Source organism: Triticum aestivum, chromosome 1A (genome assembly GCF_018294505.1).
Source record: "Triticum aestivum cultivar Chinese Spring chromosome 1A, IWGSC CS RefSeq v2.1, whole genome shotgun sequence".
In the NCBI taxonomy this organism is placed as follows: Eukaryota; Viridiplantae; Streptophyta; class Magnoliopsida; order Poales; family Poaceae; genus Triticum; species Triticum aestivum.
The window spans coordinates 507,047,877-507,075,026 of NC_057794.1; the positions used below are offsets into that span (position 1 = coordinate 507,047,877).

The window sequence follows — 27,150 nt, forward strand, 5'->3', positions numbered from 1 at the left end:
ACTCAATCTTCCTTGAATACATTAAGAAGACATATGTGGATTAGTTAACCATTATGTGGAATTATTTAGATACTTCATGGTACTCATAGGAACATTTATAAAATGATTTCAAGTGTGTCTCTTATCACACACAAACATGCATGATCTTACTAAATAAATTGCTCAACTTATCAAAGTAGGAGCAAATTCTCCTGAAAACAGGATTGAAAAACCCATTCGAATGGACAATGTCATTGAAATCATTTCACAAGCAATGTCCGATTATATTTTTGTACTCTATGTACATACCCAGAATGGTTTAACTAAATTTCTTATGAAAGATAGTGAAATGAATTACATGACCAATCTTAAAGAATTGTAAATTTACCAGCCTCTTGCTGGACACATACGGCCTTACACACCGTAAGTATGATCTAAATCATACCAACTGCATTTCATACTACTTTCCCCTTGTAGTAACTACGTGGAAATCAACAAAGTATTTCCCATCTGCGATAATTCGGTTACATACCGATATCACCACTCCAGCATACATCAATGGGCACTCACAGAAAATCGGGGATCTATGTGAGGAATAATAATTTATCCGTCAATCAAAATTATTCATAGTCCGTACGCTGATTGCATCAGCAATAAGGATATTTTCGGCATTAGGGGGAGATAAGTACCACAAAGAATGCTGAAAAAATAAATTAGAAATGTTATTGACATTCAATCCTTATATCCACGTCTCAAAGAATCTGAACTAGAAGTTTAGAGAATTATATATTTGCAACACATTGCAAATCTGCCACATACATTTACTGATGACAAGGTGTTACTAAATTATATATTCCTGCAGTAAAGTGTCAGAAGAGTGGAGGTACCTGATAAACCACTCTTCTCCCCAAATGAGAGCAAGAGGGGAGAAAATCTGACAATACGAGATATAACTTCTCATATGCTTCCGCGGAAACAGAGGAAATCACATCCTCAACTAGTAAATGTAATTCAACATCAAGTTGAAAGACACCTCACTGGATGCTCATCATCCAATGCCCGGCATAAAGGTGCACAAATGTTTTGGTGCCGGGACATCGAAACACCTTGACTCCATTTGTTGTAGGAAATCACAAGGAGTTAAAAAGGAGTACATATTTTATCCACAAACTTCAATGATTCCATCAGGATCATATAAACTAAAGACTACATTTGTCGACATATATTTCTTCTCAAATTGCTAAAACCTTTTGGGCCCAGAACCAAAATCCATGGTAGAGTGCCTCTTGCACTCATATTGGTTCACATAAAAAGGAAGCAAGTAATGAAGGATAGCACTCGCTCAACAAATGAGTGGTATTTACTGCAGTAATACCTACTCCTCATAAGTATCTTCCATATGGAATACTAAAAACTTCTCATTCATAGACAAAGTCAATGAGGTGGTGAGAAAGCGAGGCTTGTAGCAAAAGGGTTCACGCAGAGATCCGACATCGATCACGATGTGACATACCCTTCTGGTATTAGTGGAATTATGTTTCGATACTAAATATCATAGGCAGTACGAATAATACCATGCAGTTAATGGATGCAGTGACTACATACTCATATGGATCACTCATTTCGGATATCTATTTTAAAGTTCCTGAAGGGCTTAAAATTCCGAATCCAAAGATAAATCGTAGCATGTTTTGTGTAAAACTTCAAAGTCACTCTATGACTTGAAATAGTCGGAAATCATATGGTACTACCGACTAAATGAGTTCCTTCTTCAAAGGGATTACTCAAAGAATGATGATTACTTCTGTGTTAATAAGGAAATCCAAAATTTGTTTTCCTTATATCACTTAGTGTATATCGATGACTTCATCATCAATGTCTATACAAGACCTAAACATATACAAAATCATCTCAAGGCGGAAAATTTGGATTAAACCAAATTTAGCTTAAGTTTACAACTTGAGCATTCTCTCAAGAATACATATCAGTCTACATATATCCAAAACATATTTGAGAAGTTCAATGTGGATATATCACACCAACAAAACGTATATGGTCGATATGAGGAATATTAACTTATATCTCAAGTTCATAATAAATCTTGAACAATTCCATCAGGAAAATCAAGATTTGACCATGATATTGGCTCTTTACTTGATCCCAACAAAGCCATATCAATGACTGAATTTGATGGAATAGCCTTCTTATGGAATTCATATAATAGAATTAATGGCTACTTCCCCTTATCATTCTGACATAATTACTTTATCTAAAGGCATTGAAAATATGGTTGGCTTAGCAGAATGATTAACCACACTCAAAACCATGTGGTTGAGATTCATCAGAGTAACATAACTTGATTTATCAAGATGCTACCACTTGTATTACTCAATACATACAGGTTATATGAAGAGCAATATCACAAAGCACATTGCTCGAGATCACTTATCCTCATGAATTATAGAAAAGTGATGAAATAGTTTGCAAACAAAATATTGGAAAAACCGACATATTATTCATAATGTCATGATCATGTCAATGTAATTGATATGAGACATCCTCCAGATTTGCAAAGTTCAGGGGGAGTAATCTCCCAAAGTATAACCTGTTAACAAACATCAGATTACATATATTGTACTCTTTTTCCCTTCACGAGTTTTTCCCTAATGGTTTCTCATAAAAGGTTTTTAATGAGACAATATAGATACAAGTGTTCATATATGTCATATCATTTTCTCCTTATATTTTTCCCATTGGGTTTTAAAGGAGTTTTCGATGGCATATATAATCGCACTCTTTTCCTTTATGAGTTTTCTCTCAAAGTTTCTCATAACGGTTTTTAACGAGGCATGTCATACTTTCTTTTTTCCCTATCGGGGTTTTTAAAGAAAGTACTCAAGACATATTAATTGTTCTCTAAACTCATCGATGATTTTTCTCCTTCTTCAAAGGTTTTTATCATATGAGTTATCAAGAGACAATAATCATTATATGTTGCATCATTTTCTCCTTATTATTTTTCCCACTGGGTTTAAAGGAGTTTTAGCAACATATCTGCACTATTCTCCTCATATTTTTCCCACAGGGTTTTTGGAGGAGACTTTCAAAATGAAGATGATGAACGTTCAAGGCAAATACATACTAGGAGGAGTCTATCAAGATGATGTATATTCACAAAGACAAGCATTGATTAGGGGGAGTGTTAGGAATTAATTAATTAGGTTAATTAACTATTAATCACTGCTATGTCGGTGCCACTTTTGGCAACTGCCTCCTTTTGTAACCGCCTTGTAAACTGGGTATAAATACCCCAATCTTCAATCAATAGAATAACGGTTCATTCATATATCTGTTTTCCATTCGCTCCTCTCTCTCGATTCTCTCCAACACGAGGAAGGGGAAAGGGGATTGCGTGCTTCATGGGGGGAGGGTGTATCTGGGGAGATATTTCATTCTCTCCTAACCAATTACAGCTCAGCCGCACAGAACACCGTTCCTATCCCACGTCGTCGGAAGTGTTTTTTGTCCCTAGCTAGTCCGACGTGGACACGCCCAATGAAGGGCCTCGATGCACACCTTATTGTTTTGGATAGAGAGAAGTACATATTTCAATCTTAAACTCTTGCCTTAGTCTAATTTACAATCCTGAACTTCAATACCGTCTAAATTACAACCCCCAACTCTCAAAACCGGTCAGGACTCAACCCTTCACTACCTCTTGACCGGTTTTGACCAAGTTGACCGGTTTTGACCCGTTGACTAAGTGAACAGTAAATTAAAAAAAAAATCTATTTCTTATTTTTTTTCACATGGTGAATAGTATTTTTTTTAAGTTACAATTTTTTAGCTTGTTTGGACATTTGAGTAGCTCTCAAAAAAAAGACAAATGTGGAGTCTGTGAAATAGTTAACTGTCGTGCATTGTTCGGGCTGATTTTATTTTTTGGCTGAGAGCTACTTAGATGTCCGAACACGATGAAAATTGGCATGGACCTCACACATTGATACATCTTCCATGCAAAAAATATTTTTTTTTAAATTTTTTTTGTTTTTTGAATTTACTGTTCAGACGGTGAAAAAATCAAAATTACTTTTTGAATTTTTTACTTTTTAAAATTTACTGTTCACCTTGTGAAAAAAATAAATTATTTGTGATTTTTATATTTTTTATTTTTTAAAATTTACTGTTAACTAGTCAACGGGTCAAAATCCGGTCAACTAGGTCAAAACCGGTCAATAGGAAGAGAAGGGTTGAATTATGACCGGTTTTAAGAGTTAGGGGTTGTAATTTAGATGGTATTCGAGTTCAGGATTGTAAATTCGACTAGGGCAAAAATTCGGGGTTGAAGTATGCACTTCTCTCTTTTGGATACCAGTCCTTGTCCGACACCACGTATCAAACCGTTGAGTGCTGATACCCGTACGACCATTGTACGACGATTCAAAATAAACTGCCTCACTGGATCTTGCATCTACCCAAATCGGAAATGGAAGTTTCGTACGTGCAGCAGTTCCGGCACTCCCTCCCGAGCGAACGCCAGAGAGGCCTCCTTCCCGAGCGCGACAGCTAGGGGTTCCCAGCCGCCGGCGGCCTGCTGCCACGACTGCCAGCCCGACGCCGCGGCGCGCCCAGCCGGCCGAAGCCTCCGCTGCCCCGCCGCCGGCACAGGAGCCCGGCAGCGCCTCCCTCCGTCGAGCAGCCGCTCCCACCAGCAGCGCCTCCCGCCCAGCAACGCCTCCTCCCGGAGCTACGCCGGCGACCAGTCCATAGGCAGGTAGACAGCACTCCTTCTTCCTCCCTCTTCCGTCGCCCCCCTCCCTCCTTCCTCTTGCATCCTCTGTCTGTTCAAATTTTTTTCCTGATTTTTTGTATCGGATGAAAACTTGCTGTAGATTGGATATTGTATCGGATGAATACTTGCTGTAGATTGGATATTGTATCGGATGAATACTTGCTGTAGAATGGATATTGGATACTTGCTGCATGATTTTTCCAGTGCATGCTCAGGTTTATATGTGGAAGGATTTTGCCTCACAGGTGTTTGTGATAATGCTTGTAGGGGCAAATGTTTACAGATTGTAGTTTGATTTATTTTTTTCAGATGAGAAAATGTTGTTATTTGAACATGTTAGCGGTGGAACGTGCAATGACTGGCGATATATGCAATGGAAAGCTTAAGTTGTTTTATCTGCACCGTCTTAACCTGAAACCAAAGCTTAGCAGTAAGATGCAATTTTGAGAGAGCAGGAGCCTTGTCTTGGTTATACTGGCCGAAATTGGTTAACACATTAGTACTGGTGGTATTGTTGGCATGATAGATGTCGCAAATCTTGTTTAGGATTGGGAATACAGTGGTACTGTTACACTGTGTTGTTGATTTTAACAGTCAGACCTAAAGTTATTGTTTCCCCTTTTGCATGTTAGCTGATTGATCTTCAGGTTCCACCTTTCGTATTATGCCATGATAGATGTCCAGCTAACTAATTATTTGATTTGCTGCTCCATATTCATTTTACACTTACTAAAAGTCTAATTCTATACCTTTGGAACTTGGAGTTTGAACAGGGCATCAACATTGTCAATTGGAGAGGCTTGGAGAGAAAACAAGGAGGTAATCTGCCGTTCCTAGCTTTTATACATTTCTTTTGCGAACTGAATAAAGTAGAATGTATCCCTGTATGGGCGATTTTCTGAAATGGTGAATTTACGTATCCCTATCGTTGCATTTAACGTCTCTCCACCAACCAGCAGCGCCTCCGTCGTCCTCGCCCCTCTAATGGAGCGGCCGGAGTGGAGCCTCTCCGACTTCGAGATCGGCAAGTTCATCGGCGAGGGCAAGTTCGGCAAGGTCTATCTCGGCCGCGAGAAGCAGGTAGACCCTTGAAACCCTAGCCCCCGAACCTTCAAACTTGGATTTCCCCAGAATACTTCAACTCTGATGGAGCTAACATGGCGGAAAACTTCGGCGATCCAGAGCGGCTACGTGGTGGCGCTCAAGGTGACATACAAAGCGAAGCTGCAGAAGTACCGGTTCCACGCGCACCTGCGGCGGGAGATCGAGATCCAGCATGGCCTTGACCACCCCAACGTGCTCCGACTCTTCGCCTGGTTCCACGACGCCGAGCGAGTCGTCCTCGTCCTCGAGTATGCCGCCCGCGGAGAGCTCTACAAGCTCCTCCGCAGCGTCGGCCACTTCTCGGAGCGGACCGCCGCCACCGTGAGCCCTCCCCATCCCTTTCCTGCCGTCTTACTTTCTCCCAGCCGCGCGGCGTTTATTGATTCGATCAACCCAGTTGTTATTCGCAATCTGCGATGAAGCTTGAACGTTTTGAGCTCTGACCGCCCCACAGAAATGCCTATAAAATCGATAGAGGACTTTGTCTAGCATTTCATTGGTGAAGTATTTACTTTGATTGAGGTCATGTGAGAAGATCAATGAAAAGGGTAGTGTCTCTACCTTAGCATATTTGTTAGTAGGTGTTCTAAAACAATACTATGTGTTTAGTCATGCCTTGTTGAAATTAGTAAACTGTCTGATCGTTAAGGATTTTGGCATGAGTTATTCATTTTATTTCGGTATGATGGATCTCTGTACATCACTGCAAGATGAAGAACTTCTTAAGAACTCCAGATCATCTTTAGAAACACAAGGCAAAAGCCTCACCCACCCTCTTTCATAAACGATGGAGTGGAGAAAATCTGTCATTTTCTGTACACAAAGCCCATCTCAAGAGTGACACTTCTAACCCAGTCTGAGATCTAAACCATCCAACCCGAAGATCCTAACACAGTAAATCGTATTTCTATATTCTGAACAGTAATGAGTCAAACAAACAGTCTGCTTAGTATGACATGTACTCTGTTTGTGATATACTGCACATGAGGCTGTCAAACATGATGGACCTATGTTGCTTTTCTTCTGACTTACCATTGTTGTGCTGGATTTTCTGTTAATCCAATTCATTTTCTTTTGCTTTAGTATGTAGCAAGCCTTGCTGGTGCACTGGCGTACTGTCACAAGAAGCAGGTAATTCACAGGGACATCAAGCCGGAAAATTTGCTCCTTGATATTGAGGTTGGTTCTTCTGCATGCAGCTGCTGCACCCAATGTGTTATCGTATCAGAGTGCTTATTTTGAGAAATTAAATAGGGCAATATTTTGATATGCCAGTGATAAATGTACTGTTTATTTCTTGGCCATCCATGTTTATCAACAACATGGAATTCAACTACATCATTGCTGTAAATTAGCCTACCTTTTTTTTGTGGAAAGTAAATTATGCCTACCAACAGATGGATTAAACAATAATTGGACCCATGCATTGCTGCAGTAATTTTAGTACCATTTTGTGCTCTAATGAAATGCATGTATGTTTCTTGGAAGAGTGGGAATGCATGTTTGTGCATTGTGATTAGTTTTTTTACTTATAGATATGGACGATATGTGAAAATTACTTGTGAGATCAGATAAAAGAGACAATAGATCCCATTTGCCTTGGCCTTACTGCAAGCATAAACTATCAAGATATCCTTTTAGGCTGAAAGTTTATGAAGATATATGTGGAGAATTTCAGGAGCTATACATTTGTGAAAGCACTATACATCTCGTGTGTTTGCAACTTATGACTATTGGTGATTAATCCAATTGAAGAGAAATTTGAGGTTATGGCAGACATAGCTTGTATTTTTCAGTTAGCTGTATAACAGAGACGAAATAGCAGATACATGGTATCTTACTCTATAATTATTTGTAAGTGAAAGAGTGCAGTGTAATATTTGACATCCCAAAGTTTTAAAACTCGAATGCGCTGTCCACCAATGTACATGGGCGCCCCATTTCTTTTCTTTGACTAATAGTACACGTTTTGCAGGTAAATACTGCTGGTCGTACATGATTATGCTGATTTGCACTTGCGTAGTATTTATGATTGTAAACACCTGGTTACTTTGTAGATGCATGTCCTGTATACCTTCCTCGAGATTACTGAGGAGCTACTTATGTCGCAATAGAGACTATCAAATACTGTCAGACACCTTATTAGTTGTGCTGTCCACATCCATATGAGTAAGAAACTATAGTAAAGACCATCATTTGTTGTGCTGTCCACATTGGTATGTGAGAGCTGATTGCTGTTGACACTTTTAACTCTTTCTCTGTCCATAAGATGCTGAGTTTTTTTAATCTATTTATAAAAGTTACTTAATTTCCATTTTGCAGGGCCGACTTAAAATTGCAGACTTTGGATGGGCGGTTCGATCAAATGCTAAACGTCACACACTCTGTGGCACAATAGATTACCTGGCACCAGAGATGGTAGAGAAAAAGGCTCACGATTACGCTGTTGACAACTGGACTTTAGGAATCCTGTGCTACGAGTTTTTGTATGGCTCGCCACCCTTTGAAGCTGCAGAACAGCAAGATACCCTGATGAGGTAAGAGCTACAATGTTTCTGTAGCTACAGTGTGTGTTTTGCCTGGTCTTCCTTTGATACACATTCTCTGGAACATTAATTTTGAGCAGGATAGTCAAAGTGGACTTGCTGTTCCCTAAAACTCATGACATATCTGCAGATGCCAAGGATCTCATTTGCAAGGTAACATTTGAAATATTGGTATCTCTTTTTTTGGGGGGGGGGGGGGGGGGGGGGGTAATGGGTTCTTATATCCTATGGAGATGAAGTTGAGAGTATGAATTTTGTATGCAGCTGTTAGTGAAGGATTCAAGCAAAAGGATTTCTCTTGACGATATTTTGAAGCATCCATGGATTGTAAAGAATGCAGAACCTTCAGGGAGTTGCATTGAGCAAAAGAACTAGTGCCTAAGCTCCTTGGGAAGTTCACGTATGTGTTTCACTAAAAGGCTAACTGAATATGCATGCTATTTTGCAATCGAATTACTGGTCAGCCTATAATCCTGTACTGTACTCAGAAATCTTAATACAATACATTTGCTAATCAAGATAAGTTTAAGCGGTAAATTCTGTTGAACACTTCAACAAATTCAACGTTCTGGGATCAATTTCTAGAAAAAAAATCTGTTATATTGATAGCGTAGCATATGTTTTGCTATACCAGAATAATCACTCGGAAATGCAAACTCAAGAGTGTATCAGCAAGTATGTTGCAGTACATTTTCATATCCAGCTTGGTTACCCTGTCTGAAATACAGTTCCAACATGATTTAATCAATTTATATAACATGCTCTGATGCCACCTTAAATTCATACTGCAGATTTCTTGATAACGTCTGGGAGCAATGTTCCTGTGCAGGATATGTCATTTGATGTTACTGTGTGGTCTTTTGCGGCCTCCTCTTATTTGTTGTTTGAATTCAAAACTTAAATACAATTACAAAGGAGATTGGGAGAGAGTTGAATCTTGTCCCAACTCCCAACCTTGCTGATATGGCTAGTCATGTTCTGCCCAGTTGTAAAACTCCCTAGTCATTTTCTTTGTAACACTATTAGTAATATACAAGAGGCAAGGCGTATAATGAGTGGCAAGAATTTTCTTCATAAGCAATATGCCGGACATTTTGATAGGTAGCCAGGTTAACAATGTTGTGGACATTTGTAGTCTTCCATGCGTTAGAGTTGTCTTGCAGGTGCCTTGGATTGGGCCCTGATATTATCTGTAGCTGTGAGAATTATATAACAAGCTTGTAATTGATTGTTTATGTACAAAATTTCAGCAATGGGTCAGGCGACTATAGTTGCCAGCGAAACAGTTCTTCTCTTTGCTCCTCTTCCTGGATGAAGGAAGAGCTGTATTGTCCTCTGTGAATGAATCTTTTTCCAACCAGGACAAGTACCGATGGTAGCTGCCATACACGACGTGGTCGCCGATCAATCTGGAGAGCAACTGTCTGACCGCAATTCTCCGGTGAAATTTTCTTTAGCAACGGAATATCTCTCTCCTGTCCTTGTTTACAAAGAAGAATGGAGTTTCTTAGCGCGACGAGCCAGCGACTACATCTGCGTAGGTTATGCAGCTCAGCTTCGTCAAGACCCGCAATAATGCTGGTCGTCGTGCTAGATCACGTCCATGGATTCGATTCCACCTTTGTACGTGCGTCCAAGGTCATGAAAATATACTTATACTGGTATTATAAATAAAAGAATGAAGTGTACGTGCTCCAAATATCTTAACACCTCCCCACGATGATTAGTCCTGACGCCAACTACGGCCTGACCGTTTCTCGTGAGCCGTAGACAGAGAACAGTAGCACGAAATAATGACGCAAGTTCCAAAATGATCAATCAAAATCAAGCTCACGCACGATCATGACGCACACCAGCGTATGAAACTATCCAGAGATCAGCAGTTTACGTACGTACAACACGGTAGTACACCGGCGTACAAGATCGATGTACGATGCAGAACGGAACGGAGTCTCAACGGATCGTTGAGTTCGTGCGTGCGTGCCGCCTACTCCTGATCGCACCCGTGCGATATCTTGGGCGTGCTCATGCAGGAGGACACGGACACGGGCGACGACGGGAAGGAGAAGGACACGCGCGCGGACGCCGCGCCGCCGCCGTGCGGCATGACGCGGGACGACAAGTGCTGCGACCGGCGCCAGTACGAGAAGGACGACGACAGCGCCCTCCTCCCGGCGCCGCCGCCGCTCCCGCCCCGCGCCGACGAGGAAGACCTCCTCCACGCCACGTCTCCGCTGCCGGGTGGCGAGCCGGACGCGGTCGGGGACGACGGCCACCACGTGGAGAGCGACGCCGACGCCAGGAAGGTGACGCGCTGGGACGCGGACGCGTCGGCGGCGGCGGCGGCCTCGTCCACGCTCTTGCCGGAGCTCAGCTTCGCCAGCGGGGGCTGCTTCTTCTTGGAGCGGCGTGGGAGGTGGAAGCACAGCGCGGCGCATCCGCTGCCCATGTCCGGCCGGCGCGGCGCCCGCGCCCGCGGCGGGCTGCTGCTGGTTTCCCGTGACGACGGCTCGGCCGACACCGGCGCGTCTTCTTGTGGAGCGGCCATGGGTGGCGTTGCTCGGTGGGCTCGACGGAATGGGAGCGAGGGGTTGCTCTGGAGCATGGGCGGACGACTGACTGGACGTGGTATCACCAGCGGTTTATAGCGGGACGGAGGTCCAGAGTCCAGACAGAACTACGTGTGCCTTGGCTATTTTAAGGCGGAAAACCGTTCACGGTTTATAATTTGCATTTGCGTCAACTACACAGCCACAAAGTGGCCGGCATAACCAGGAGGAAACAATCTAGCAAGATTATTGTAATTTTTAGATTTAGATTCCTTTGTCAAATTCCTCATAGATTGGAATGCCATGTCATGTTTTTTACAGAACAAGTGAATGACGTGTTTTGTTGGTAAAATGTTTGATGCCAAAATTCAGCTATGACAAGATTGAGATGGAAGAAGCCCTTGTCAGTCCATCACATCACAACTGAGCGACATCCCTTTGATGCCCGAAAGATCTCATTTGCTATGTGATTTATAAGCTTTGCTCCCCACGTCGCTACATTTAGATTTTCATGCTTGCTCTCTAAGATCGACCAAGAGTTAATCCAGTAACATGTTAGATGAATCAATGCAAAGAATCATTGATTCTATTGCCTCTGAAACATATATTATTTGTGCTCTTCCAAATAACCCAATACACATAAGTAATCCCAGAGAAACTAAAATATTTAAGTTCTTTGGAAAACTTCTCAGCAAACTTTTCAAAATATTGTCTCGGATCTTTTGGCACACATCTCATGTTACATGCACGTTGCAATAATCTCCAGAGAAGCCTAGCAACAAAACAGTCAAATAAGAGATGATCTATGCTTTCTTCTTTGGGCAAAGGGGGCAAACTTTACTGTTAATCCATCCTATGGATTATCTTTAGTCAAGATGTTGTTTTTAATCGCCAATCAAAGAAACAAAACTTGACGATACACAATCCTCAACGAGACCATTGCCGCTTCCTCGTGTCATGTCGTTTGTCTTCAAGAAACATAACTTGACAATGTAGAACAATTTACTGCACCCTGCCTCGGCGAAATAGACTTTGAAGCTTTGCACAAAGACCGGCAATGGTACTAGATGGGGGATCCTCTTGATGTGGAATGAACTCATGGTGGATATCCCAAGCATCACCACCACCACATGGTTCCTCTTGGCCATGATCCACATTAGGGACTCCGACGTTCACTTCAACATCACTTAGGTGTATGGGTCGACCGCATCCTCTTGCAGATACGCTGCCTTTGCCAGGCTTATTGATTAAAAAAAACATGTGGGGAATTTTCTCTAAAGCAAAGCTCCACCTCCATGCTACCCTTTTGGTTATTCTGTTGGGAAACGCAGTAATTTTAAAAATTTCCTACGCACACGTAAGATCATGGTGATGCATAGCAACGAGAGGGGAAGAGTGTTGTCCACGTACCCTCGTAGACCGTAAGCGGAAGCGTTATGACAACACGGTTGGTGTAGTCGTACGTCTTCACGATCGACCGATCCTAGTACCGAAAGTACGGCACCTCCGTGATCTGCACACGTTCGGCTCGGTGAGGTCCCACGAACTCACGATCCAGCAGAGTGTCTAGGAAGAGCTTCATCAGCACGACGACGTGATGGCGGTGATGATGATGCTACCGGAACAGGGCTTCACCTAAGCACCGCTACGATATGACCGAGGTGGATTATGGTGGAGGGGGGCACCACACATGGCTAAGAGATCAATGATCAACTTGTGTGTCGATGGGGTGCCCCCTGGCCACGTATATAAAGGATGGAGGGAGGAGGTGGCCGGCCCTCATAGGGTGCGCCCAAAGTGTGGAGTCCTACTAGGACTCCCTAGTCCTAGTAGGATTCCACCTCCCACATGGAATAGGAAAAAGGGAAGGGGGAAGGAGAAGGAAGGAAGGGGGCGCCCCTTTCCCTAGTCCAATTCAGACCAGTCCATGGGGAAGGGGCGCGACCACCCTTGAGGCCTTTCTCTCCTTTCCCGTATGACCCATTAAGGCCCAATACAAATTCCCGCAACTCTCCGGTACTCCGAAAAATACCCGAATCACTCGGAACCTTTCCGATGTCTGAATATAGCCTTCCAATACATCAATCTTTACGTCTCGACCATTTCGAGACTCCTCGTCATGTCCCCGATCTCATATGGGACTCCGAACAAACTTCGATCATCAAATCACATAACTCATAATACAAATCGTCACAGAACGTTAAGCATGCGGATCCTACGGGTTCAAGAACTATGTAGACATGACCGAGACACATCTTCGGTCAATAACCAATAGCGGAACCTGGATGCTCATATTGGTTCCTACATATTCTACGAAGATCTTTATCAGTCAAACCGCATAACAACATACATTGTTCCCTTTGTCATCGATATGTTACTTGCCCGAGATTCGATCGTCGGTATCTCAATACCTAGTTCAATCTCGTTACCGGCAAGTCTCTTTACTCATTCCGTAATGCAACATCCTGTAACTAACTCATTAGTCACATTGCTTGCAAGGCTTATAGTGATGTGCATTACCGAGAGGGCCCGAAGATACCTCTCCGATACACGGAGTGACAAATCCTAATCTCGATCTATGCCAACTCAACAAACACCATCGGAGACACTTGTAGAGCATCTTTATAATCACCCATTTACGTTGTGAAGTTTGATAGCACACAAGGTGTTCCTGCGGTATTCGGGAGTTGCATAATCTCATAGTCAGAGGAACATGTATAAGTTATGAAGAAAGCAGTAGCAATAATCTCATAGTCAGAGGTGTTCCTGCGGTATTCGGGTCTTATCCATCACATCATTCTCTAATGATGTGATCTCATTCATCAAATGACAACACATGTCCATGGCTAGGAAACTTAACCATCTTTGATTAACGAGCTAGTCAAGTAGAGGCATACTAGGGACACTCTGTTTGTCTATGTATTCACACATGTACTAAGTTTCCGGTTAATACAATTCTAGAATGAATAATAAACATTTATCATGATATTAGGAAATATAAATAACAACTTTATTATTGCCTCTAGGGCATATTTCCTTCAGTCTCCCACTTGCACTAGAGTCAATAATCTAGTTCACATCGTCATGTGATTTAACACCAATAGTTCACATCTTTATGTGATTAGTTCACATCTCCATGTGACTAACACCCAAATGGTTTACTAGAGTCAATAATCTAGTTCACATCGCTACGTGATTAACACCCAAAGAGTGATCATGTTTTGCTTGTGAGAGAAATTTAGTCAACAGGTCTGCCACATTCAGATCCGTATGTATTTTGCAAATTTTCTATGTCTACAATGCTTTGCACGGAGCTACTCTAGCTAATTGCGCCCACTTTCGATATGTATCTAGATCGAGACTTAGAGTCATCCAGATCGGTGTCAAAGCTTGCATCGACGTAACTCTTTATGACGAACTTTTTGTCACCTCCATAACCGAGAAACATTTCCTTATTCCACTAAGGATATTTTTTACCGTTGTCCAGTGATCCACTCCTGGATCACTATTATACCCTCTTGCCAAACTTATGGTGAGATACACAATAGGTCTGGTACACAGCATAACATTGTTGGAAATATGCCCTAGAGGCAATAATAAAAGGATTATTATTATATTTCTTTGTTCATGATAGTTGTCTTTTATTCATGCTATAACTGTATTATCCGGAAATCGTAATACACGTGTGAATACATACACCACAATATGTCCCTAGTGAGCCTCTAGTTGACTAGCTCGTTGTGATCAACAGATAGTCATGGTTTCCTGGCTATGGACATTGGATGTCGTTGATAATGGGATCACATCATTAGGAGAATGATGTGATGGACAAGACCCAATATTAAGCATAGCACAAGATCGTGTAGTTCGTTTTGCTAGAGCTTTTTCAATGTCAAGTATCTATTCCTTAGACCATGAGATCGTGTAACTCCCGGATACCGTAAGAGTGCTTTGGGTGTACCAAACGTCACAACGTAACTGGGTGACTATAAAGGTGCACTACAGGTATCTCCGAAAGTCTCTGTTGGGTTGACACAGATCGAGACTGGGATTTGTCACTCCGTATGACGGAGAGGTATCTTTGGGCCCACTCGGTAATGCATCATCACAATGAGCTCAAAGTGACCAAGTGTTTGATCACGGGATCATGCATTGCGGTACGAGTAAAGTGACTTGCCGGTAACGAGACTGAACAAGGTATTGGGATACCGACGATCGAGTCTCGGGCATGTAACGTACCGATTGACAAAGGGAATTGCATACGGGGTTTGATCGAATCCTCGACATCATGGTTCATCCGATGACAACATCGAGGAGCGTGTGGGAGCCAACATAGGTATCCAGATCCCGCTGTTGGTTATTGACCTGAGGTCGTCTCGGTCATGTTTGCATGTCTCCCGAACCCGTAGGGTCTACACACTTAAGGTTCGGTGACGCTAGGGTTATCAGGAAGACAAGTATGTGATTACCGAATGTTTTTCGGAGTCCCGGATGAGATCCCGGACGTCCCGAGGAGTTCCGGAATGGCCCGGAGGTAAAGATTTATATAAGGAAAGTGGTTAAACGGACACCGGAAAGTTTCGGTGGCATACCAGTATTGTACGGGGGCCACCGGAAGGGTTCCGGGGGTCCACCGGGTGGGGCCGCCCCTCCCGGGGGGGGGGGGGGCACATGGGCTGTGTGGGAGAGGGAGCCAGCCCCTAGTGGGCTGGTCGCGCCTCCCCACCTAGGCCCATGCGGCTAGGGCAAGGGGAGGGGAAACCCTAAAGGGGGCGCCCCCCTAGCTTGGGGGGCAAGCCTCCCCTCTTTCCCCTCTCCCTTTGGCCGCTGCCCCCCTCTAGGGTTTCCCCTAGAGGGCCGGCCCCCCTTGCCCCTTCCCCTATATATAGAGGGATGAGGGGAGGGCTGCAAAAAAAAGACAAGCCAAGGCGCAGCCCCTCCCCTCCCCAACACCTCTCCTCCTCCGTACGTGCTCGGCGAAGCCCTGTCGGAGTACTGCTGCACCAATTGCACCACGCCGTCGTGCTGCCATTGGAGCTGCCTTCCTCAACCTCTCCTTCCTCCTTGCTGGATCAAGACGGAGGAGACGTCGATCGTCCCGTACGTGTGTTGAACGCGGAGGTGCTGTCCGTTCAGCACTTGGTCATCGGTGATCCGAATCACGACGAGTACGACTCCATCATCACCATCCCCTTGAACGCTTCCGCACTCGATCTACAAGTGGTATGTAGATGCAAACTCACTCCCTTGACTCGTTGCTTAGATGAACTCATAGATGGATCTTGGTGAAACCGTAGAAATTTTTTTAATTTTCTGCAACGTTCCCCAACAAACATACTTTATAGAACCTATGACTAAGGCATAGGGAATGACTTTTCATTCTCTTTCTATTTTTCTGGCATGGTCGGGTTTTGAGTCTTTACTAAACTTCACACCTTACAACACAGGCAAGAACTCCTTCTTTGACTTTTCCATTCTGAACTACTTCAAAATCTTGTCAAGGTATGTACTCATTGAAAATATACCAAGCGTCTTGATCTATCTCTATAGATCTTGATGCTCAATATGCAAGTAGCTTCATTGAGGTCTTTCTTTGAAAAACTCTTTTCAAACACTCCTTTATGCTTTCTAGAAAATTCTACATTATTTCCGATCAACAATATGCCATTCACATATACTTATCAGAAATGTTGTAGTGCTCCCACTCACTTTCTTGTAAATACAGGCTTCACCGCAAGTCTGTATAAAACCATATGCTTTGATCACTTTATCAAAGTATATATTCCAACTCCAAGATGCTTGCACCAGTCCATAGATGGATCGCTGGAGCTTGCACACTTTGTTAGCACCTTTAGGATTGACAAAACCTTGTTGTTGCATCACATACAACTCTTCTTTAAGAAATCCATTAAGGAATGCAGTTTTGACATCCATTTGCTAGATTTCATAAAATGTGGTAATTGCTAACATGATTCGGACAGACTTAAGCATCACTACGAGTGAGAAAATCTCATCGTAGTCAACATCTTGAACTTGTCGAAAACCTTTTGCAACAATTCGAGCTTTGTAGATAGTAACACTACTACCAGTGTCCGTCTTCCTCTTGAAAATCCATTTATTCTTAATGGCTCACCGATCAACGGGTAAGTCAATCAAAGTCCATAATTTATTCTAATACATGGATCTCATCTCGGATTTCATGGCTTCAAGCCATTTCACGGAATCTGGGCTTATCATCGCTTCCTAATAGTTCGTAGGTTCGTCATGGTCAAGTAACATGACCTCCAGAACAAGATTACCGTACCACTCTGGTGCGGAACATATTCTGGTTGACCTACGAGGTTCGGTAGTAACTTGATCTGAATTTTCATGATCATCATCATTAACTTCCTCACCAATTGGTGTAGGAATCACTAGAACTGATTTCTGTGATGAACTACTTTCCAATTCTGGAGAAGGTATAATTACCTCATCAAGTTTTACATTCCTCCCAATCACTTCTTCCGAGAGAAACTTCTTCTCTAGAAAGGATCCATTCTTAGCAATGAATATCTTGCCTTCGGATCTGTGATAGAAGGTGTACCCAATAGTTTCGTTTGGGTATCCTATGAAGATGCATTTCTCTAATTTGGGTTTGAGCTTATCAGGTTGAAACTTTTTCACATAAGCATCATAGCCCCAAACTTTAAGAAATGACAGCTTAGGTTTCTTGCTAAACCACAATTCATATGGTGTTGTCTTAACGGATTTAGATGGTGCCATATTTAATGTGAATGCAGCTATCTCTAATGCATAACCCCAAAATGATAGTGATAAATCTGTAAGAGACATCATAGATTGCACCATATCTAATAAAGTACAGTTACAACGTTCGGAAACACCATTATGCTGTGGTGTTCTAGGTGGCGTGAGTTGCGAAACTATTCCACATTATTTCAAATGAATACCAAACTCGTAACTCAAATATTCTCCTCCACGATCAAATCATAGAAATTTAATTTTCTTGTTACGATGATTTTCCACTTCACTCTGAAATTCTTTGAACTTTCAAATGTTTCAGACTTATGTTTCATCAAGTAGATATACCCATATCTGCTCAAATCATCTGTGAAGGTCAGAAAATAACGATACCCGCTGCGAGCCTCAACACTCATCGGATTGCATACATCAGTATGTATTATTTCCAATAAGTCAGTTGCTTGCTCAATTGTTCCAGAGAACGGAGTTTTAGTCATCTTTCCCACGAGCCATGGTTTGCAAGCATCAAATGATTCATAATCAAGTGATTCCAAAAGCCCATCAGCATGGAGTTTTTTCATGCGCTTTACACCAATATGACCTAAACGGCAATGCCACATATAAGTTGCGCTATCATTATTAACTTTGCATCTTTTGGCTTCAATATTATGAATATGTGTATCACTACGATCGAGATTCAATAAACCATTCACCTTGGGTGTATGACCTCAGAAGGTTTTATTCATGTAAACAGAATAACAATTATTCTTTGACTTAAATGAATAACCGTATTGCAATAAACATGATCCAATCATATTATGCTCAACGCAAACACCAAATAACGTTTATTTTAGGTTCAACACCAATCTCGAAGGTAAAGGGAGTGTGCGATGGTGATCTTATCAACCTTGGAATCACTTCCAACTCACATCATCACCTCGCCCTTAACTAGTCTCTGTTTATTTTGCAACTCCCGTTTCAAGTTACTACTCTTAGCAACTGAACCGGTATCAAATACTGAGGGGTTGCTATAAACACTAGTAAAGTACACATCAATAACATGTATATCAAATATACTTTTGTTCACTTTGCCATCCTTCTTATCCGCCAAGTATCTAGGGCAGTTCCACTTCTAGTGACCATTTGCTTTGCAGTAGAAGCACTCAGTTCCAGGCTTGGGTCTAGATTTGGGCTTCTTCATGGGAGCAACAACTTGCTTGCTATTCTTCTTTGAAGTTCCTCTTTCCCTTTGCCCTTTTTTCTTGAAACTAGTGGTCTTGTTAACCATCAACACTTGATGCTATTTCTTGATTTCTACCTTCGCCGATTTCAGCATCGCGAAGAGCTTGGGAATTACTTTCGCTATCCCTTGCATATTATAGTTCATCACTAAGTTCTAGTAACTTGGTGATAGTGACTAGAGAACTTTGTCAATTACTATCTTATCTGGAAGATTAACTCCCACTTGATTCAGGTAATTGTAGTACCCAGACAATCTGAGCACATGCTCACTAGTTGAACTATTCTCCTCCATCTTGTAGGCAACGTACTGTCAGAGGTCTTCTACCTCTCGACACGGGCATGAGTATGAAATACCAATTTCAACTCTTAGAACATCTTATATGCTCTGTGGCATTCAAAACGTTTTCAAGTCCCAGTTCTAAGCCGTAAAGCATTGTGCACTAAACTATCAAGTAGTCATCATACCGAGCTTTGTCAAACGTTCATAATGTCTCCATTTTCTCCTGCAATAGTTATGTCACCTAGCGGTGCATCAAGGACATAATTCTTCTGTGCAGCAACGAGGATAATCCTCAGATCACGGATCCAATCCGCATCATTGCTACTATCATCTTTCAACATAGTTTTATCTAGGAACATATCATAAATAAAACGGGAAAGCTATATGCGAGCAATTGATCTACAACATAGATATGCAAATACTATTAGGACTAAGTTCATGATAAATTTAAGTTCAATTAATCATATTACTTAAGAACTCCCACTTATATAGACATCCCTCTAATCATCTAAGTGATCACGTGATCCATATCAACTAAACCATGTCCGATCATCACGTGAGATGAAGTAGTTTTCAATGATGAATATCACTATGTTGATTATATCTACTATATGATTCACGCTCGACCTTTCGGTCTCCAGTATTCCGAGGCCATATCTGCATATGCTAGGCTCGTCAAGTTTAACCGAGTATTCCGCATGTGCAAAACTGACTTGCACCCGTTGTATGTAAACGTAGAGCTTATCACACCCGATCATCACGTGGTGTCTCGGCACGACGAACCGTCGCAACAGTGCATACTCAGGGAGAACATTTATACCTTGAAATTTAGTGAGAGATCATCTTATAATGCTACTGTTGAACTAAGCAAAATAAGATACATAAAGGATAAACATCACATGCAATCAAAATATGTGACATGATATGGTCATCATCATCCTGTGCCTTTGATCTCCATCTTCAAAACACCGTCATGATCTCTATCGTCGCCGGCATGACACCATGATCTCCATCATCTTGATATCTGTCAATGTGTGGTCACATGGTCATCTCACCAACTATTTCTTTTGCAACTATTGCTATCGCATAGCGATAAAGTAAAGCAATTATATGGTGCTTGCATCTTATGTAATAAAGAGACAACCATAAGGCTCATGCCAGTTGCCGATAACTTTAACAAAACATGATCATCTCATACAACAATATATAGCATCATGCCTTGACCATATCACATCACAACATGCCCTGCAAAAACAAGTTAGACATTCTCTACTTTGTTGTTGCAAGTTTTACGTGGCTACTACGGGCTAAGCAAGAACCATTTTTACCTACGCATTAAAAACCACAACGCGGTATAGTGATTGATTTTTGATCTTCAGAAAAAAAAACCTGTTCATTGAATCCGATTCAACTAAAGTTGGAGAAACAGGCACCCACTAGCCACCTGTGTGCGAAGCACGTCGGTAGAACCAGTCTCGCGTAAGCGTACGCGTAATGTTGGTCCGAGCCGCTTCATCCAACAATACTGCTGGATCAAGAATCAACTAGTGAAGGCAAGCAATATGTATATACCCACGCCCATAACTCCTTTGTGTTCTACTCGTGCATATAACATCTACGTATAAACCTGGCTCGGATGCCACTGTTGGGAAACGCAGTAATTTCAAAAATTTCCTACGCACACGCAAGATCATGGTGATGCATAGCAACGAGAGGGGAAGAGTGTTGTCCATGTACCCTCATAGACCGTAAGTGGAAGCGTTATGACAACGCGGTTGATGTAGTCGTATGTCTTCACGATCGACCGATCCTAGTACCGAAAGTACGGCACCTCCGCGATCTGCACACATTCGGCTCGGTGAGGTCCCACGAACTCACGATCCAGCAGAGTGTTGAGGGAGAGCTTTGTCAGCACGACGGCGTGATGACGATGATGATGATGCTACCGGAACAGGGCTTCACCTAAGCACCGTTACGATATGACCGAGGTGGATTATGGTGGAGGGGGGCACCGCACATGGTTAAGAGATCAATGATCAACTTGTGTGTCTATGGGGTGCCCCCTGGCCACGTGTATAAAGGATGGAGGGAGGAGGAGGCCGGCCCTCATAGGGTGCGCCCAAAGTGTGGAGTTCTACTAGGACTCCTAGTCCTAGTAGGATTCCACCTCCCACATGGAATAGGAAAAGGGGAAGGCAGAAGGAGAAGGAAGGAAGGGGGCGCCCCCTTTCCCTAGTCCAATTCGGACCAGTCCATGGGGAAGGGGCGCGGCCACCTTTGAGGCCTTTCTCTCCTTTCTCGTATGGCCCATTAAGGCCCAATACGAATTCCCGTAACTCTTCGGTACTTCGAAAAATACCCGAATCACTCGGAACCTTTCCAATTTCCGAATATAGCCTTCCAATATATCGATCTGTACGTCTCGACCATTTCGAGACTCCCCGTCATGTCCCCGATCTCATACGGGACTCCGAACAAACCTCAGTCATCAAATCACATAACGCATAATACAAATCGTCACAGAACGTTAAACGTCCGGACCCTACGGGTTCAAGAACTATGTAGACATGACCGAGACACATCTCTGATCAATAACCAATAACGGAACCTGGATGCTCATATTGGTTCCTACATATTCCACGAAGATCTTTATCGGTCAAACCGCATAACAACATACATTGTTCCCTTTGTCATCGGTATGTTACTTGCCCGAGATTCGATTGTCGGTGTCTCAATACCTAGTTCAATCTCGTTACCAGCAAGTCTCTTACTCGTTTTGTAATGCAACATCCCGTAACTAACTCATTAGTCACATTGCTTGCAAGGCTTATAGTGATGTGCATTACTGAGAGGGCCCAGAGATACCTCTCCGATACACGGAGTGACAAATCCTAATCTCGATCTATGCCAACTCAACAAACACCATCGGAGACACCTGTAGAGCATTTTTATAATCACCCAGTTACTTTGTGACGTTTTATAGCACACAAGGTGTTCCTCCGGTATTCAGGAGTTGCATAATCTCATAGTTAGAGGAACATGTATAAGTTATGAAGAAAGCAGTAGCAATAAAACTGAACGATCATTATGCTAAGCTAGCTAACGGATGGGTCTTGTCCATCACATCATTCTCTAATGATGTGATCTCGTTCATCAAATGACAACACATGTCCATGGCTAGGGAACTTAACCATCTTTGATTAACGAGCTAGTCAAGTAGAGGCATACTAGGGACACTCTGTTTGTCTATGTATTCACACATGTACTAAGTTTCCGGTTAATACAATTCTAGCATGAATAATAAGCATTTATCATGACATAAGGAAATATAAATAACAACTTTATTATTGCCTCTAGGGCATATTTCCTTCATATTCTACACCTTGACATTGGCTAAGAGGAGCGTCAAGTCTCCAATAAGGAGCACAAACTTAAAGCAATGCTCAAAAGGAGGGTTATAGACTCGGCGGTGCTTGAGAGGTCTAAGAAAATACATGTGTAAGAATGGATAACTTGAAAGCAAGTGATGCTAACACCAAATTATTCCACATGAAGATAAATGGTAGAAGGAGGAAGATGCACATGGAAGATAAATGGTAGAAGGAGGAAGAGCCACATCCATAGGATTAAACATAACCACGGTTAGTTCACCGAGTATGACCAAAAGTGGGAAACTATACAATACCAATTCCCAAATGTAATGGGAAAAGGGAACCCATTGTATCGAATGACTTCAACTAGGATGATCTTAACCTCGAGTCTTGAGATTTGAGGGGTCTGTAGGATCCTTAAATGGATAGGTGAGGGCGGACATCAATTAAATATGCAGTGATAAGACACCCATGCTAGATTGCTTTACGGGGGCTTTCTTCAAGGAGTGTTGGGACATTGCCACATATAACATCATGAGAGTTTTTTTACCTATTTGACAACATCCATGTGGCAATCCTCCAATAGCTAAACTCCACTAATGTCGTGCTCTTACCCAAGAAAGAAGGGGCGGAAGAGATCTCCAACTATAGGCCAATTCTGAAAAGCAATTCGTACTACAAATATGCCATTATTTAAGGATGCATGGAAATTTGCTTCAAAAAGCTAATCTTAAACCTTTTGATTTTTCAAGTGGGGTGACTAACTTGTGAATGGGGACACTTTTTGTTTCAACACAAACCTCGCTCTTTAATATCTTCATTATTGGTTGCCACGTCTCTGTCTCATTCTCCTTGCACCGGGTTAAATTCCTCTCCCTCGTGATTCTCCTTCATTTATGTCCTCCTAGCCCCTTCGCTACCCATTATCCCAGCATGTCGGCCATTGTCCCTACAACCGTTAAATTCCTCTCCCTCGTGATTCTCCTTCATTTATGTCCTCCTAGCCCCTTCGCTACCCATTATCCCAGCATGTCGGCCATTATCCCAGCATGTTGTTGTTGTTGTTGTTGTTGTTGTTGTTGTTGTTGTTGTTGTTAGCCCGAAGACTAGCCATCTGATCCATCTCCTATTCCCTCTAAATCTATAGGGGTAGGGTGTACATTGATCATCATTTGTTCTTTTCATTTGCAATGTAACTTTGAGCATTATTACATGTGTAGATATTTTTATTCTTGTGTGACACTATAATTTGCAAAGATATGATAAAATTGTGTTTTGTGCCAAAAATTTATTTTTGACAAAACGCAAAATGCAAATCTTCATTGTGCAATAACACCTAGTTGTATGATTTCTTTACTGAAGTCAAACATGTGATTTGTTTATTTGTTTTGGACATGGCACACATCTCATGGTGTCAAAATCTATTATTGTTCATTTTTTACGTTAATGAATCCTTCTTTGCTATTGTAGAGGTTATGTTTTTTCTCCATGATTTTTGAGTTCCCATATCTAAATTTCTTTCTCACAACATCGTAGGAAAACCCTATAAAGAGCTAATTAACATACAACCTCACATGTGTGTGAGGAAATATGTTTGAAAATTGTAAGGCTTGTTTTTCAGGAAAAAAATGTATCAAACATTAATAGTCAAGGCAAAACATACATGACAATCAGATATAAACATGTAAAAAAACAAGATCCTTGCTACCAACATCTTCTTTGCAGAAACTGTTGCAAATAGACTCTATACACCTCATTAGAAACTTGCCTACTCAAAAGGTTTCACTTCTTGAACCCAAAAGACCCACATGATATTTACGAACAGACCGATGAGAACAAAATTACACACTTAGAAACATAGCTCCACATCGATGTCAAAGAAGACGCCTTCATGACGGAAAGGAGTCGGAGGAACCAATTTTCATGCAATAACATCTCCATCGCCATGACGTCACGCCTAGATACGAGACAAAAAAAAGCAAGAGACCAACAAACAACTAAACAAAAAAGGGGTCGCCCGCTGCCAAATGCCGGGGCCATTACCAGAGGCGAGGGATATGTACTGGAACCCGGGGATTGCCTGTTGAATGGATTGCCCCCGGAAGAATGATGAAGAGCTAGCTGGGGCTTTTCGTAAGATTCTTATGGCATGTATAATCATTGATATCTTATACCATGTATGTATTTAGAGAAGACAAAAATGCATAGCCTACAATGGATTATCTCTTAGAGTTATCTATGGAGATACTAAGCTCCCTCGAATTGAAGCGTTCTGGTGCTTCGAGGGTTGTGGGGGTCACTAAGGCCCCATGCGTAAGTGTGTGTTGTTTAGTTTTATTTCTTCTTCTTTTTCTTTTCATGTTTTAATTCATGAGCACTTATTAAAATTAGTGTACTTTAAAAAACATAAACACATTTTAGAATTCTTCATATTTGTTAATATTGATTAAATTTTCCTAGACTTGAAGAGCTCTCTTGCTTCGAGGGTTGTGGGGGTCACTAGGGCCCCACGCGTAAGTGCGTGTAGTTTAGTTTTATTTGTTCTTATTTTATATTTTTTATATTTTCTTTATTTTTTAATTCATGAGAACTTATTAAAATTTGTGTACTTCAAAAAATGTATAAATATTATAAAATTCTTCAAATTCGTTAATATTGATTAAATTTGTGGATATTTTTAAAGTTCACGGTCATTGAAAGGTTGTGAAGATTTTAAAATTTTGAAGTTTGTTTTTATTTTGTGAACTTTTTTGTAACCATGAACATATTTTAAATTCATGAATGTTTCTAAAATTCATGGTTTTTGAAAGTCATTATATTTTCAAAGTTTCTTAAACATCATTTAATTTAACTAACCATTTCAAATAAAAAAAGATAGTCGATTTTTTCTGAGCTAGCAATGGGGTGAGCAAAAAAAAACAAGCGAGAGGAGCAGGGATCCAAGCTGAGTGAGCAAGAGCTTCGTGTGCTGACCCATGTGAGCATCACAGTATCAATTCCATGGGTTTAGCGTGAAATGAGAACTCCCAACAGGCTCAAACAATCACCACCGGGCTGACACCAAGGCCAAAATATTCAAAGACTTCGCAACCACACATCAAATAACTCTTCCCTTCTCTTGAAAAAAAATATTCCAACAACAGCACAACATGATATACGAACAAAAAACACCACCAATAAAAAATAAAAACACAAAGCTAACACATATAAAGTCAAAACAAAACAACTGATCACAATAATCTATAGATATAAAAAGTTAACTTCATGAGGAACTTCACAAGTGAAGAACGGCGCGGCGAAGCGCGCGTTAGCCTCTAGTCTTATACAATGGGCAAAATTATCTTATTTCTAAGAGAAGGCAAACTCTTTTTTTTCTTGTCTCTCTCTCATCCAACTCAAAATTATCCTAGGTGGTGTTGTTAGAATAACATCATTGTACACACGTCTATACATCCTCACCGGAACTTTTACAGTTTTTTTGAAGGAAAACTTTTACATTTAAAACTGCATTTTTATACCTAAAAAGGCTGCATTTTTTTAACTTCAAGTACGCAAGTTTCATTGTAAACTCGGAGAGAGAGAGAGAGAGAGAGAGAGAGAGAGAGAGAGAGAGAGAGAGAGAGAGAGAGAGAGAGAGAGAGAGAGAGAGAGAGAGAGAGAGATGGAAGCGCTGAGCGAGTGCTCAGAGCAAATCGCATAACGACAAGCTGAAATGATTTTACTCCACAAGAGCAAAAGAATAACACAAGCTGGCATGATTTGCCCAAACAATCGCATTGCATTATTCGGCCAGCGTCTCAGCGTCTCTTCTAAGTACTCAACAGGTCACTCACTCCTCACCACGCCAGTCATTGCTCATCGCCAGTTCATTGTGTGCGTGCACTACGCCCGGCGACGTGTTATTTAACGCTAACCACACGTACCATGCGCTAGCTCCTGGCCCGGACGAACAAGCTTAAAATCCAGAGCCAGCGCGAGTGGTTGATACTGGGGGCACACTCCTTCCTCCGAGCTGGATCGCTGCACTGTGTGCTGGTGCTGCTCGGCTGATTGTTTTTGGCGACATGAGGCTGGCGTGACCTCCTCTGCCTACTGGTGACAGCGATAGAGGGAACCGGAACTCGATCATTTGCTTAAAACAACTACTTTGACCGCAGTCCAATATTGTAATAGAGGCGTCCTGATTAATGGTCCGGATGTCACGTCATCAAGCCGTGTGTTTGGATATGGGCCGAGTACTGATGAGTTGGTTGGTCTCTTTTGTTTTCTCCTAAGTGTTCCCGTTAGATCGTGATCGCCTATGAGTTTTTGGGTCGCCTTTTTTCACTGGGTAGCAGCAATGCACGATTCAGTTCTCTCACTTTGGTTTGAAATTTTGAATCATCAAATAGAATGTGATGGGTCCGACTTGTCCCTGGGCCACGTTCTCGTGTTTGGTTGAGTTACAAACGGGAACCCACTCATTCAACCCCTCCCCCTCACGGTCGTTGCCCCTCCTCTCTCACCTCTCCCAAGGCCGAAGGATCTCCTCACACGTCTCTTCCTCAAG

At 42.0% G+C, this 27,150-nt stretch overlaps 1 protein-coding gene across 7 annotated transcripts; it reads left to right on the forward strand.

The window, feature by feature from the left end:
* Positions 1-4,464: 4,464 nt before the first annotated feature.
* LOC123061066 (serine/threonine-protein kinase Aurora-3) lies at positions 4,465-9,704 on the forward strand. 7 transcript variants are annotated; one of them, XM_044484016.1, is made up of 9 exons: positions 4,465-4,753; positions 5,536-5,590; positions 5,728-5,851; positions 5,954-6,196; positions 6,959-7,054; positions 8,198-8,412; positions 8,502-8,574; positions 8,686-8,821; positions 9,213-9,704. In XM_044484016.1, exons 3-8 carry the CDS (start codon positions 5,756-5,758, stop codon positions 8,794-8,796), a joined length of 834 nt encoding a protein of 277 aa, XP_044339951.1. In that variant the 5' UTR covers positions 4,465-4,753; positions 5,536-5,590; positions 5,728-5,755; the 3' UTR covers positions 8,797-8,821; positions 9,213-9,704. The 7 variants fall into 7 exon arrangements, with proteins under 7 accessions (XP_044339951.1, XP_044339937.1, XP_044339944.1 ...); XM_044484002.1 differs by having other exon boundaries at positions 5,731-5,851; XM_044484009.1 differs by having other exon boundaries at positions 5,545-5,590.
* The last annotated feature ends 17,446 nt before the right edge of the window (positions 9,705-27,150 follow it).

Coding starts and splice junctions, on each gene's coding strand:
- LOC123061066 (XM_044483980.1), top strand. CDS start 5,675: ATGGTGAATTTACGTATCCCTATCGTTGCATTTAACGTCTCTCCACCA. Junction 5,852..5,953: donor ATCTCGGCCGCGAGAAGCAG/GTAGACCCTTGA, acceptor TCGGCGATCCAG/AGCGGCTACGTGGTGGCGCT. Junction 7,055..8,197: donor ATTTGCTCCTTGATATTGAG/GTTGGTTCTTCT, acceptor TCCATTTTGCAG/GGCCGACTTAAAATTGCAGA.